General features: G+C 39.7%; 1 protein-coding gene across 8 annotated transcripts in view; it reads left to right on the top strand.

Annotated features, from left to right (window-relative positions):
- CAST (calpastatin) overlaps window positions 1–15,097 on the top strand; it is a 90,337-nt gene that overhangs the window by 32,310 nt on the left and 42,930 nt on the right. For all 8 annotated transcript variants that reach the window (XM_060761814.2, XM_060761819.2, XM_060761818.2 and 5 more), the window contains one exon: window positions 11,583–11,642. In XM_060761814.2, the coding sequence (XP_060617797.2) occupies window positions 11,583–11,642 (60 nt within the window). The remainder of the gene's footprint in view (window positions 1–11,582; window positions 11,643–15,097) is intronic.

Raw genomic sequence — 15,097 nt, 5'->3', positions numbered from 1 at the left:
CCTCCATTGGTCTGAGGGACAGTAAACTGGCCCCCGGTTTAAAAAGTTTGAGGACCCCTGATATAGATGAATGATCAGGAACATAATGTATCAGGATCACAGCAGCTACAGGATGACTATGATTTTTTTTAGTCCATGTAGACAAGCCTATAGTTGAAGGTGGAATAGTAAAAATGCATGTAATTCATTGCATACGTTATGTGTATTAACATTTGCTCTTTGGAATCCATTCATATTCTTAGCACATTAAGGAAATTCTTAACATTGTTTCAGAGATAAAATAATGTTTTTAAAGAAGCAGTGGACTGATTTGGATTATGTTTTGAACCGGCGAATTAACTGAATGCTTATAATCGTTTTAATTGTGTTAATTGTAACTGTGTTTTTCAATGTATTGTTTTTTGGCATCTAATGACTGCCTGCTGTAAGCCGTCCGAAGTCCCTCTTCAGGGGTGGGAAGGACAGGATAGAAATGTCCCAAATAAATAAATAGACATTCCATATAAATCAACATAAATAAATTTGAAAGAGGAACTGCATCACGGACGGGCTGTTAGTAAGGGGATTTTCTGTCTTATTAGAAATTAATGACTTTCATTTACAGTGTAGTAGAGTGTGGTATAATGATACCATTACTCATAAGACTAACTGATGGGACAGAAGATGAATTAGGTGAAATGGGATTGAGAATCCTGCTGTTATCTCTAATCCTACTTTTATTTTCCTTATCACACTAAACTTTTATGTCACCTTGTTCCATTTTCAATCTCCTCCATCCAGTCTCATGAGAGTATCTGATTGTTGGTACTCTCAATAGCATCCTTGACTCAGTTATGCTTTAATAGCACTATTTTCACATTTCTTTTCATCTACATTAATAATATGATCACTGACTATTGTATTCCTCCTCTTGCTACATGATTGGTTTGTCTGATTTTCTCAAAATATGTAGCCATAATAGTGCAGCAACACTATGACAACATCATGATGATATGACTGTGCATTGGCATTAGCAAGCCCTCTGCAACTGCCAAGATCTCTTCTATTAGAGAAATGACCCAAGAAATTAAAGCCACCATCCCTTGCCATTTTCATCCTCTTTAATCTGCAAGTTTTGCTTTCCTTAAACTGCAGTTTTGCAATGGAACTGGTTACAAAAAAAGTAAGTAATACGATAACATGGTGGTATAATAGAAAAACAACAAAAAGACACACACAGAAACCTTTTGGCTCCAGAATACAGGGGTTAGGGATGGGACTTCCCTAAAACCTTTTTCCAGCTGTATTAGATCTGCAGACCAGAGGTTCACTTACTTAGAGAGTATTCTCTTGTGCTAGTGGACTGCCTCTGGCCTTTAATTGATAATGAATCTTTTCATAAGAGGCCAGAAGTGCATTCTGAATAATTGATTCCTCTTCATTTCTTCCCAATCGCCAGTAGGAGATCAGAGAAACAAAACACAATACCATTTAGGATCAATTTATTCAACTGAGGCTGCAATTGTTTTCAAAATTAGCTTGGAGTGAAACACATTGAACTCAGTGGGAATTCTTTCTAAGTAAACGTGGATAGACATTTATAATAAGCCTGTCAGAATGAATTTGTTTTATATCAGTGGAATTGAAGCACAGCCAATTCCAAATCTATTCAGGTCCATATTACTTTGGAATTCTTAGACTGGATCCAAAGTTCTTAATAGTAGAACGGTTCCTGCTGAGGAAGCTTGAAGGAAGTGTTTTTTGTTGTTGTTTATTTCTCCTAGATGCTTAGGTGGGTTAGATCTGGATCCAAATTCATTTTGTGGAAGGAATATGGTAGATTCAACCACCTGGGCTCATAAGACATGCTTCTGCTTATGTTGTAAGTCACCCTGAGTCCCCACTGGAGAGATAGGGCAGGGCAGAAATAAAGTCTCATTCGTTCATTCAAAATACATAGCTGGATAGGAGGTCTAGTAGAGATTCATAGTTTCTATAAAGTGGCTTTTGGACATTTATAACAATTGCTTGAATGAGCCAAGACAGTGATTTGAGTTTTGGTCTAGGACTCTAAGAGAACAACGAGAACAACAACAACAACAACACTTTATGTATATCCCACCACCATCTCCCAAAAGGGACTCTGGGTGGCTTACACAGCACTACAAGTGTAGTATATAACATAAACAGTACATGAGTATAAAAACAATATCACATAAAAGTTATAAAAACAGCCACTATTAACACATGAAATAAAATAAAAACACAGTTTAAAATGCAGAACATCTGTAGTTAAAACTTACTGCCTTCAAATCACAACCAAAGTGTCAACCTCATATGGGCCCATTTCAGCCTATTCGAGGCAAAAAGCCTGCTTAAAAATCCATGTTTTTAGGTTGGGGGAAGTGTAACCCCATCGAGCACAGGTTTCCGCCCTATACCCCAATTGGCCTCATGACTGACCAGGAGGACCTCAGAGAAGGTTTGAAATCCCTCCTTGGCCCCTTTAAACAATTCTTGCTGGAAAATCCCATTGTAGGATTGCCTTAGCTTTACTACAAGCCAGAAAAAACTGGCAGGCAACAAGAAGTACTTGAGAGCAGGACTTGCCACTGGTTGGACAAAGGGACAGTAGGCAGAAATACGGTTGTAAGGGGGAGAATAATATTCCTAGCTGGAACTAATTAGAGAGGTCATATCTTCAAGCATCCCATCCAGTGACTTGTTGTAATTTCTGATTTCCATGTGCCTTCATTTGATGAAGAATCTTGCTGCCTAGGTGGAGAGTAGTAATTAATTAATTTATTTATGATATTTCTACCCTGCCTTTCTCAAACCCACAGGTGACTCAAAGTGGCTTACAACCAGGCAGGCATTTGATGCCTTAACAATATACAATTAAAACCACATTAAGGCAAATTTGAAGGCAAGTAGGTGACCCTGGGTCCTGGGAAGGGTCCAGGATTCATGATATGCAAAAATAGACTAGCTCTACAGACAAGCCACAAGGCATACTTTCCCTGCCCTTAGTGTAAATAGTAGGGTCTTGGACCTTTTTGGTGAACATTGTAGATAAGGCGAAGGTTTGTTCTTTAGGCTCACGTCCCTCTCTGATTTCAGATATCTGGAGGCAGTTAAGGAATTTTAGACTAAGCACTTAGTAATCTTATTAGATAGCACTGGTCAACACATATTTTGGTGTCTCAAATATTGGACCTGTTTCTGAATATATTTGACCTGCTGGTTCCAAAAACGGCATCAGTTTTCCCCTTTCAGCTCTTGTTTTTTGAGATACAGAATAGAAAACCATGATAACCATATATAAGTATTTACTTACTTAGGGGATTCCTCATTGTCCATGTATGATGGCCTTCCAAGTTCTTGGCAGACACCTGTGCCTGAGTTTTTTTAATGTTTGGAGGTCGGTGCACAGCTGATCAACACACAGTCTTCACAGAGTGAGGATGCCAACCAGTGGCGTGATTAACATGGCAACTGTGACTTCTCAGTCTGTTGCAGCCTTCTTCCACCTTCAGAGCCATTGTACCATGTTATCTTCTGTCTGATCTGCCATTGAGGTCTTCGGATTGGACTGTGTAGATGGAAATATTATTAATTTATTGTATTGTGAGAAGGGGAGTTAGTTTGAATGGCCATGCTTATTAGTCTGCTTTTTTTCAAATTGTAGCAATAAATTCCTGTTGCAATTGGAGGCCTATCTGCTCAATGTCTTTCATCATCATCATCATCATCATCATCATCATCATCTACTTATTAATCGCCCTCCATCCGAGATGCTCCAGGCGATTTACATAGCAGAAATTATACAGGATAAAACACATACATACAAATATTAAAATTAACATGGGTCAAATGCTCTAGTAAAAAGCCAGGTCTTAAGTGCTAGGATAAAATGCCCTGACTCACACATGGCTCTCAAATAGGGAGGCAAGGAATTCCATAAGACAGGGGCAGAAATAGAGAAGGCCCTGCGTCTGGTGCTTTCCAAGTGCACTTCCCTAGGACCCGGTATATAGAGCAAATCGCGTTGGGATGGTCGTGGCGACCTCCGATGATGGTAGAAGGAGAGACGGTCTCTAAGATACAATGGACCCTGGCCATATAAAGTTTTAAAGGTCAGGACCAGCAACTTATACAAACCACGATACTCAATTGGGAGCCAGTGTAGATGCTGCAGCACTGGTGTTATATGGCATTTCATGGGTGTTTTTGTGAGTAACCTGGCTGCAGCATTCTGGACAATACAGAGCTTCCGGGTCGTAGAAATTGGAAGGCCAACATACAAGGCATTACAATAGTCTAGCCTAGATGTGACCGTGGCATGGATGACTGTTGCCAGAGCCTCATCCGACAGGTAAGGTGCCAGTTGCCTCGCTTGTCGTAGATGGAAAAAGGCCTGTTTGCTGGCAGCAGCGACCTGAGCCTCCATCGTTAGCTGCAAATCCAAAACGACACCTAGGCTCTTAACGGTAGGCGATGGAGATAGAGCAGCACCATCAAAGGTAGGTAACGGATGGGTCGGACCTATCGGGCGGCCATGCCACAGGATCTCAGTCTTCGCCGGATTCACCTTCAGTCTGCTAGCACGTCAGGTATTGACGTTACTCCAGGCTCCAAGCGCAACAGGAGTTGGGTGTCGTCCACATATTGAAAGCAGTCCAGGCCGAATCTCCGAGCCAAACTGGCAAGGGGTCTAACGTAGATGTTGAAAAGAAGAGGGGGAGAATTGCACCTTGGGGTACCCCGCATAGGAGGGGGAACTTTCAGAGACTTGGTCGATATATTCCACGCACTGACTCCGATTTTGGAGGAATGAATGGAACCAATTGAGGGCCTGACCGCGAACTCCGGACATGGCGAGACGGTAGATCATTAAATTGTAGTCAACGGTGTCAAAGTCTTGGCCTGATGATATCAGTGTCCTGAAATGCAGAGACAAATATTGATTGTGATATTACAAGGTCTGGATCATATTGTTAGAAGTGACCTTGGGCTTTCCAAACAAAACTATTCCATCAAACAACTTACACAATTACAAAGTTTTTCCTAACTTTTAATATATTTGCAATTGGAATTCATTGGCTAGACTCTTATAGTCTGGACTTGTTACTGATTGCAAAGCATTTAAAAAAATTTCTCTCAGCTATTTAACAGCCCATGACTCTGGTCATTGTGAGAAATGGCATGGATGCTTCATTACTGCTGTGTAGTACGTACATGAAATTGGAAATCTCTGTTTTTGAGTGTAGCCTGTTCCATGCAGGTCAGCAAACAGTTCTCCATTCTTGTGATTTAATAGGGTGTGCCTCTTTCTAAGCAGGCTACAATCTCTTCCATTTCTATTTTGCTATGAATCACTCCACTATTGTTGGTTACCAAGCAACAGTTTCATATTTACATCCACATGTATTCATATGTTGCATCAGTGGGCAAAATCTTACTTGTCCGTGGCCTCACACCGTGGCAAAAAGAGATGGTGTAAAATAAAATAGTTAAAAGATTCTTGATGATTACTTAAAGGAGATTAGTAGAGGAAATGGGTAGTAATAAATCTATGTAGTTGCCTGCCAGTCAGGCAATTAGCTAAAGTACATGCTGCTGTCTTGGATATTTGCTTTGTTTTGTTGTGTCACTGCCTCTGTGATTGGCTTGACTGTTACTTCAATGGTTCACAAAAGTAAAATATGCCCGGCACTGCTGCTATGCAAATCTGTATTGTGGGATTTCTGTACCATGTAAGTATGTACTTGTAACCGGTTTTACTATATTATTGTTATTATGTTGAGTTTCCTCCTAATTCTTCATTTGCCGTAGCAAACTACAGGAAGCGAGAGCGAGCTTGTGCTAGAGCTGGCTCCAAAGCCCCGCCTTTTTTCCCCCGAGGCTATGAGCCAGTTTTGCTAGCGAAACAATTCTGCATGAAGCAGCAGCAAACTACGATCCATGCGAAGCCATGTCATTGTGTTCTTTCCTTTGAGTAGGGATGGTGTCAGATCAGAAAAGAATGGGCGATTGTGAAGATAAAACGGATTATGCAGTGTGTGTTGGGGGGGGGGGGGGGTAATTGATTTTGTAATTTGGGAGTTGTAGTTGCTAGGATTTATAGTTCACCTACAATCAAAGAGCATACTGAACTCCACCAACGATGGAGTTGGGGGGATGGATCTTTGGGGGGGGGGGAACCATGACATTTGGGAGTTGCAGTTTCTGGGATTTATAGTTCACCTACAATCAAAGAGCATTCTGAACCCCACCAACGATGGAGTCTTGGGGGAAAAAAACCATGACATTTGGGAGTTGCAGTTTCTGGGATTTATAGTTCACCTACAATCAAAGAGCATTCTGAACCCCACCAACGATGGAGTCTTGGGGGAAAAAAACCATGACATTTGGGAGTTGCAGTTTCTGGGATTTATAGTTCACCTACAATCAAAGAGCATTCTGAACCCCACCAACGATGGAGTCTTGGGGGAAAAAAACCATGACATTTGGGAGTTGCAGTTTCTGGGATTTATAGCTCACCTACAATCAAAGAGCATTCTGAACCCCACCAACGATGGAGTCTTGGGGGGAAAAAACTATGACATTTGGGAGTTGCAGTTTCTGGGATTTATAGTTCACCTACAATCAAAGAGCATTCTGAACCCCACCAACGATGGAGTCTTGGGGGGGAAAAACCATGACATTTGGGAGTTGCAGTTTCTGGGATTTATAGTTCACCTACAATCAAAGAGCATTCTGAACTCCACCAACGATGGAGTTTGGGGGGGGGGGGAAATGACATTTGGGAGTTGCAGTTTCTGGGATTTATAGTTCACCTACAATCAAAGAGCATTCTGAACCCCACCAACGATGGAGTTTGGGGGGGGGGGGAAATGACATTTGGGAGTTGCAGTTACTGGGATTTATAGTTCACCTGCAATCAAAGCATGGCTAGTTTTCAGCTTGGAGGGGCCAGCCGAAAACTATACAACATTTATACTATTTTATTTTTTATTTGGAATCTATTAGTCATGTAATTTACTTACATCTATATAATTCAATAATTTCTTTCTCAACTTTCTGGTCGTTCACACAGTCATCCATCTTTAATCCTCTCTCTATTGCTAGAGAGACTGCTCTACCAGTTGAATCCAGCCAACTGAGAGAGTATGCTGGCAATGCAGCCCTAGCAAAGGAAAAACCACTCTGGCAGGGAGAAAGGGGCGGAGAGAGAGGCGCAGTCTCATGACGTCAGGGCCATGCTAGCACAGTTTGCTCCAGCAGGAGGCTAGTTTGCTACGGGCCTTAGATAGGGAGGGGAAGTGCTTTTTTCCCATAACGATAGTTTCTTGCACATGAGTAGAATAGGGCATTGCAGACTATGGTATGATTTGAATGTAATGTTAAGCAAACTGTGTTTTACCATGATATCAATGAGCTTTGGATTCATGTGATCACCATGTGATTATGACAAGACCACCAGGAAATCCATTTTGTGTTTTTTGTTTTTTTAATATGATCACCAAAATGGTACTTTTGAACCTAGTGTTTTTGACTGTGGTTTAGGGGAACAGGTAGGATTTGGGCATAATGTTAGAACATGATTAGTTAAAAATGAAGATGTCAGCTTCCAGTCATTTTATGTGACAGAGCCAGAGGATGAGAAGGGAGCAGAAAGCTGACATAGCTGAGGCTGACCCATGTAACTCTACACAGTGATTCATCAAGCTGAATCCACATTGAGCCTCCTGTGGCGCAGTGGGTTAAACCCTTGTGCCGGCAGGACTGCTGAAAGATACGTCAGAGGTTCAAATCAGGGGAGAGCGGGTTGAGCTCCTTCTGTCAGCTCCAGCTCCCCATGCAAGGACATGAGAGAATTCTGTTTTACAAGGATGGTAAAACATCAAACATCGAGGCATCCCCTGGGCAACGTCCTTGCAGACAGCCAATTCTCTCACACCAGAAGCGGCTTGCAGTTTCTCAAGTCACTCCTGACACAGGAAAAAAAAATCATGCTGTACAAATCAAGCAGTGAGTCATTTAAATCTCTTCCAATCCAGCTGACAGTCAATTTTTAAAAAACGGACGTTTCACCAGAAAAAAAAATGTTGCCTTGTATCAGCAGAGACTGAGTTTTATTTGGTTTTGTATTTGTGTTCGTTAACATTAATGGTAGTTTTATGGGTTTCATAACATTTATACCTGAAGAAGTTTTTTTTCCAGGAGCCAAAGCCTGATGAACCGAATCTGCCGTTGTGCTTGTCAGTCACTGTTATGAGTAACAGAGTTTTGGATTAGACAGGCCTTTTGTCTGAGCTAGGTGGGGTGGTGATATGTTCTTATTTGATGGAGAGAAATAAATTGCTAAAAGGCTATTTCTTGGTTCAGTTAATAGGAGGCCAAAACGCAAGGAGCTGTCACCATGACTACTGTACTTACAAATGTTTAGAATTCAGGATTTCATCTTGAACTTCTTTTTCTTGGAACGTTTGTAAATTGATAAACTCAGTCAATCAAGGCATGAGTAGGGATATTGATAACAAGGTCACTTGGAGATCTCTTCTTCAGATGATTGCTATAAATCAAAGTCTACTTGATGGCAATAGCAAATTTATAAAGTATGGCCCCGGTATCTACAGTTTTCTTTAATCCATTCCTAGGCATTTTCTAGGTCCTCCTGTTCGATGCTATGGTATTTATGGGCCAGACAGCTTTCATTTCCTTAGGATTCACTAGTATCCATGATTCTGGGCAACCCTATGAATCTGGGATTATATCCCCCATGCTTATGGAGATTATACTGTATGTATATACTACTTTATCTACAACTTAGACTTTTTTTTTAAAAAAAGGAAGGCAATGAAATATGCCATTTTTAATATGGTTTGAAGTTGTACTTCTAAAACTAATTACAAGTTTCAATACAAAGATGATTGGAATCAATTGTTGTGCCCATTGAAGTAATTTCTGACTTACGGTAGCCTTAAAGCTGAAAAGCTTGACTTGTCTAAAGTCACCCAGTGGATTTCCGTGGGGTAGAGATTCAAACCCTGGCCTCCAGAATTGTAGCCCAATGCTCAAACATCTAAATAATAACAACAGCTACTACTAGTAGTACTACAACTTTATTTTGTACCCCGCCTCCATCTCCCTGAAGTCGCTTCTGGTAGCTTCTGGAGTGACTGGTCAAAGGACATTTAATAGAATACCAAGTCTGCAAACTTTGTGTTTTGTTTGTTTTTAATGCAATACAGCTGTTTTGGTTTGCTCCTGACATGATAAATAAATCTCCCTGAAGGGACCCAGGGCAGCTTACATTTGGCACAATGTGCCTAAAACAATGCATAATAAGCACACAATACAATACAAGATCAAATCAATAACATATACTGTAAAACAAAGTTTAAGCTCAAAACAGTGCCCAATAACCAATGATGAGAACTGTCATAAAACATAGCTAACTAAACCAGGCATGGGCAAACTTCGGCCCTTCAGGTGTTCTGGACTCCAATTCCTACAATTCCTAACAGCTGGTAAGCTGGCTTGGATTTCTGAGAGTTGAAGTCCAAAACATCTGAAGGGCCGAAGTTTGCCCATGCCTGATCTACGATGCCGGCTCTCTAGTGAAATCAATACAGTTGCTCAGTTTGACTCAATAATGATTTAAATTCATTTCATGAGATATTACATTTCAAGGAAAGATTTTTCCATGGAAAAATGTAGTATGTAGGGGAAATGCTATATGATTTTTCCTGTGTTGAGTTCTCATTGTTGTCAGCTAGATGTCTGCAGAAAACCTGCAATCAGAGATATAGGTCAATAGAATTTTCTTGCTCATGTTCCTTACCATCAGGTATTAGCTTATTGCTTGAATATTGAGGGCAATATATTTCCTCGTCACCCATGGCCAAGCAAGCCCCTTTTAAAGCCTTCCAATTTGATAGGTATCACTATGTCTTGTGCCTTTTTTTATAAAGGTAGTTTGTACTAGACTTAACTCCTATTAAGATGCATATTTACTTCATGACAATACTGAATGTGACTAAGGATGGGTGGAACAGATACTAGTCCTTTATTAAAAGGTGGCTTTATGCAAGCCATTTGGTTTGTCTTGGTTGACTTGCTGTAGAGAGAAAGTATGACCTCATGGTCTAGCATTTATATGGTGGAGATGGATGGGAAATGCGGGCAAATTCAGATAGCCGGTGATAACTTAATAGAAGCTATTAAATTATTGAATTCTGGCTCAGGTGAAGCTTCTAAATGAATATTCTAAACAACATGGAATCATAAAGTTGGAAGAGACCTCGTGGGCCATCCAGTCCAACCCCCTGCCAATAAGCTTGAAAATTGCATTCAAAGCACCTCCAGCATCAATGTACTGAGTTTATAAAATGTGGCCACAAAAAGTTATTCAAATAAAGTGAAGCAGAAGAAATAAAGGAAGAATTTGGAATGATTCTTCCACAAGCATTAGGCTTTCTACATGTGCACTTTTCAGATGGCCTAGCCTAGATTTGCAGTGATTTTTAAGGCTGGTTTTGGAATGCTGGGATGGAAATGGATTTATGAGTAATCAACTAGTTTATACAATAATCCTAACTGCATAATAATTCATAATTACAAGAACAAATACATGTGTACATCATTAACCTTGATGAAAGTGGAGTGGGAACTCTGTCTTGATTATCATATTTCTTCATTTGTTTTGTAAACAGTCTTTATTGGTATCCTTTTGTTCTTCTTAACTCAAGCCATAGGCATTTGATAGCACTAAAAGTCTTTTCAAAGCACATTCAGTCCTTAACCAACACTCTTCAATATTACTCATTTCATTGAATGTGATTTTCCTGCTTCTTGGCAGAAGGTTGGACTAGATGACCCAACTCTATGATTCTATGAATAAATGTAATCTTTTCTGAATGAAACATAGTGGGATAATATGAAAAAGCAGTGTGCAGATAAATGCAGATATAAGTATTCTCTTTGATTTTGGTTCCAATATCTTAAGTGTTGAATAAGTGGTGCAGCGAGTTAAACCACTGAGCTGCTGAACTTGCTGACCAAAAGATTGGCAGTTCAAATCTGAGGAGCAGGGTTCCTGCTATTAGTCCCAGCTTCTGCCAACCTAGCAGTTCAAAAACATGCAAATGTGAGTAGATCAATAGGTACCATTCCAGCGGGAAGGGAACGGGGTCCCATGCAGTCATGCTGGCCACATGACCTTGGAGGTGTCTACGGACAGCACCGGCTCTTCGGCTTAGAAATGAAGATGAACATCTACCCTTAGTCAGACATGACTAGACTTAGTGTCAGGGGAAAACCTTTATTTTAATCCAAATGTGTGTCTTGCTTGATTTTTTAACTGTTTAAAACAATGAAGTTGTTATTGTGTGTTGAGTGCACAAGAACACTCAGATTGAAAAAAACCTGCATTCACATCCTAAACAAAATCTATCAGGTTTAGCAAAGACCAGCGAGCTTTGGAAAACAAGTATAAATATTCCTTGCTCTATTAGGAGGAAGTTGTCATAATTTTAACATCAGTGTTAATATTTCTGTTGCATAATAAATTTATACACTTTTGTACTTTAATGCAGGTCCCATCTTCTTCCACTGTTGCCCCAAAGACTACTGCTATGAAGCCTTCTGAAACAAAGGTGTGTCTTCCAAAACAGAATATAAGCTAGCGACCAATTTGTATCTTGATCGAGTAGCTGTTTCTAACTAGGATAAAGTTATGATGTTATATTCAATATTTTGATCAGCGTGTTCAGTAATTCCTTTTAATGAGTAAGCTGGCAAGTGATTGGCTGCCTGAATTCCTAAAAGAGAATTCCTAAAAACAAAGCACAATAGTTGCAGTCTGGAAAATCACATGTTAGACAAAACTTAGCCAGAAATTTGAAAAGTAACAGTCTGCCTTTCTACCCTCATTTCTACATCAGAATATTAATCTAAAGAAGTTATGATTTTTTAACAAATTGCATGTTTTTGTTTTATGCAGAAATTTCATTATTATACGACAGTTACCTCCTTTTCAGGTGTTTACATGACCTGTACATTCCTGTTCCTTCACAGTCAGCACTTAATCTTTCAGCCATTATACTGTTTTTAAAATGTATTTTGTGATTGTAATGTTTTGCTGATGTTGATTTTATTTTGTTTCATTTTGTTTTATTGTGTGCGTTTTAATCTTGTTTTTTCGAGCTTGTCCCTTTGTAAGCCGCCCCGAGGCCCTTTGGAGAGATGGTGGTGGAGTGTAAAAATAAAGTATCATTGTAATTTCTCTGGTGAGCATTATGCTGCTGCTTACAAGAGAAATGCACTCCATATTCAACCATTTATTAATGCATATACACAAAGGAGAATTTGTGAGTGAATTATGTGCAATGTCTTCATCAATCAAATCTTATTTTGAAATTCTTTCTAATTTTTAGTACTTTTTAAAGTACTTCAACAGATTTCTTTTAAATCCTTTACAGATTTCTTTTAAATAGTTTGTGTGTGTGTGTCAGGAGCGACTTAAGTAACTACAATTCGCTTCTGATGTGAGAGAATTGGCCGTCTGCAAGGTCATTGCCCAGGGGACAGCTGGATGTTATACCATCCTGTGGGAGGCTTCAGCCATGTCCCTGCATGAGAAGCTGGAGCTAACAGATGGGAACTCACTCCGCTCGCCGCATTTGAACCGTAGACCTTTCAACCAGCATTCTGGGGGCTCCTGGTGTTAAATAGTGAAATCTGTGAAATACTGTTTCTCCTGTTACATTTATAATTAAGACTGACAGATGCAGTGCAATGCCTATATACCTAGCTAACATCAAATTATATATAGCTGAGAGTTTTTATTCCCATCAAGATGCTTACTAAGAAGTGATGAATAATTTTCTAATAATATGTTTGCTGATAATAATAATTATAATAGTAATTAGCAAACATCAAATTAGACATGGTTGAGAGTTTTTATTCCCATCACACTGCTTACAAAGAAGTTATGAATAATTTTCTGGTAAGGCAGAATTGTCATACCATATAAATACATTTCTCATTCTGTGCACCATCATCAGAAATCTGCAAGTTCTATTTTTACACTCTTTACTTATTCCAGCCTTCAGGTGGCCATATAAATAGACAAATAGTGGTTGTCCTATTTATAGTTTCAATCAGATAAACTTCACACACGTTTTACCTTGTAAGAAGGACTATCAAAAACAAATGTATTGAGATAAAATACAGAAGTTGAAATTGAAAGCCTGTTTAGCAAACAGCAAAGACTGGGGTGCAAGAAACATTCAGGAGACAGAACTGAAGAATAATACTGTCCTTTAGTATTGATTTATAGATGCAGAAGTGGTTAATAGAAGTTATTTAACATAGGAAGGAGAAAGGACACTGAAGACTAGAGGAGCAGTGGAAATCGGCCTCTAGAGAGTCTCTTCATTCATTTTAGTTGATTGTCAAAATGATTATAAGCATTACCAAAAAACAAAGGAAGACTAATTTAAATTGAGATATACAAATATCGACATAATTACCCTAGTTTATGTAGAACAGTGGTTGTCACCTGTGGGTCCCCAGATATTTTGGCCTTCAGCTCCCAGAAATCCTAACAGCTGGTAAACTGGCTGGAAATTTTAAACTGGGGACCCATAGGTTGAGAACCACTGATGTAGGACATACCATAGTGTGGGAGCTTGTGACCCAGGGATTGCATACCTGTCTGTGAGTTGTCCAACGACCTCATCAGACAGGGTTGTTTTTGGCAGCATATGACGGTTCCTCAGCAGTTTTGCAATGGATGCCGGTGGCTCCCATCCCATGACATAGAACTACTTCTTACGGGCCTCCATCACAAAACTGCAGACGGACTGGTGTATACTTCTGCCGTGGCAACACAGGAAGTTTCTCATGTTGCATTGGGATCAATGGATGGGGGACAACGGCGGATACTTCCTACTGTGGGATGAAGTTGAGAAGGAAGCCAAACAGTGTGGGACATGGGGCAATGGGTTCCCCCCTCCAGGCACCACCAGATTCACCACGATGATGAGGTCACAAGTATTATTGATATTTTTAATGCCCTTGGTGTCTCTTTATGGTTCTCATATTTCTGATTTGTTCAGAATAGTCTTCAGTGTGTCTGTCCTTAATCCTGGGTAGATTTACCACCTTCCAAATGCAAGTAGATTTAGGTACTCTGGAACTATCTACAGCCAGTATATCTATGTCAAGAAGAGAATTGTCATATGTGTTAAAAAACAGTTTTAAATTCACTTTGATACTCCACTTATTTTAATACTCTGTTTATTCTGCACATGATCTGGACAAGAAAGCGTGAAGGGTTCTTCTATTATTGGGAAATGTTTTAATATAAAATCTTAATTCGGAGAATTTAGTCGACACATTTTTTTCTTGCATAGGCATAGCATACTTAAGGAAAAATAAGCCTCTATCTTTCCCAAATAGAGTGCCATGCTCTCAGCCCCAGAAAACAATTGTGATAATTGTGCCATAAGTCAGAAACAACTTGAAGGTGCACAGTGAAAATAATGACAACCCTATCCTGAAACTAAGAAAGCAATGGTTAAAGTTTGTGGACTAAGAAAACAAGGGAATAGCTCCTAAGAGTCTTCCCTCCTCTTCTGCAGAATTGGTTGGTGTACTTCCAACACTTTGGCAAATTAAAAGAAGGGCTTAAACGCCTTTTCCTTCCTTGGTGCCAGGGTGATAGTATTTTCTTGTACTTGTCATCACTTATCTGCCTATCCCATTAAAGAACTTTCTTCACATTAGAGTGAAAACGGATACTATAAGAGCATAAAAATCTCAGAGATAATGTGCAGGAAGCTGTTGTTTATTGTTTCTCAAATAATGAGAGCCAGCATTGTGTGGAGATTTGAGTGTTGGACCAGAGTTTAAAATCCCTGCTCAACCATGGAAACGTTATGGGTGATCTTGGGCCAAGCCACCCTCCCACCTTCAAAGGAATATTAGGGCAGACCCCTCTTAACTAATTCTGTCAAAAAAAATCCTGTGATAGGTTCACTTTGTGGTTGCCATATGTGAGTTTGAAATTTATCTGAATGCACTCATCAACAGAAATAACAAATTT

Source organism: Anolis sagrei, chromosome 2 (assembly GCF_037176765.1).
Source record: "Anolis sagrei isolate rAnoSag1 chromosome 2, rAnoSag1.mat, whole genome shotgun sequence".
NCBI lineage: Eukaryota > Metazoa > Chordata > Lepidosauria > Squamata > Dactyloidae > Anolis > Anolis sagrei.
Note: the sequence above shows the minus strand (reverse complement) of the source record. Positions and strands in the feature narration are given on the sequence as shown.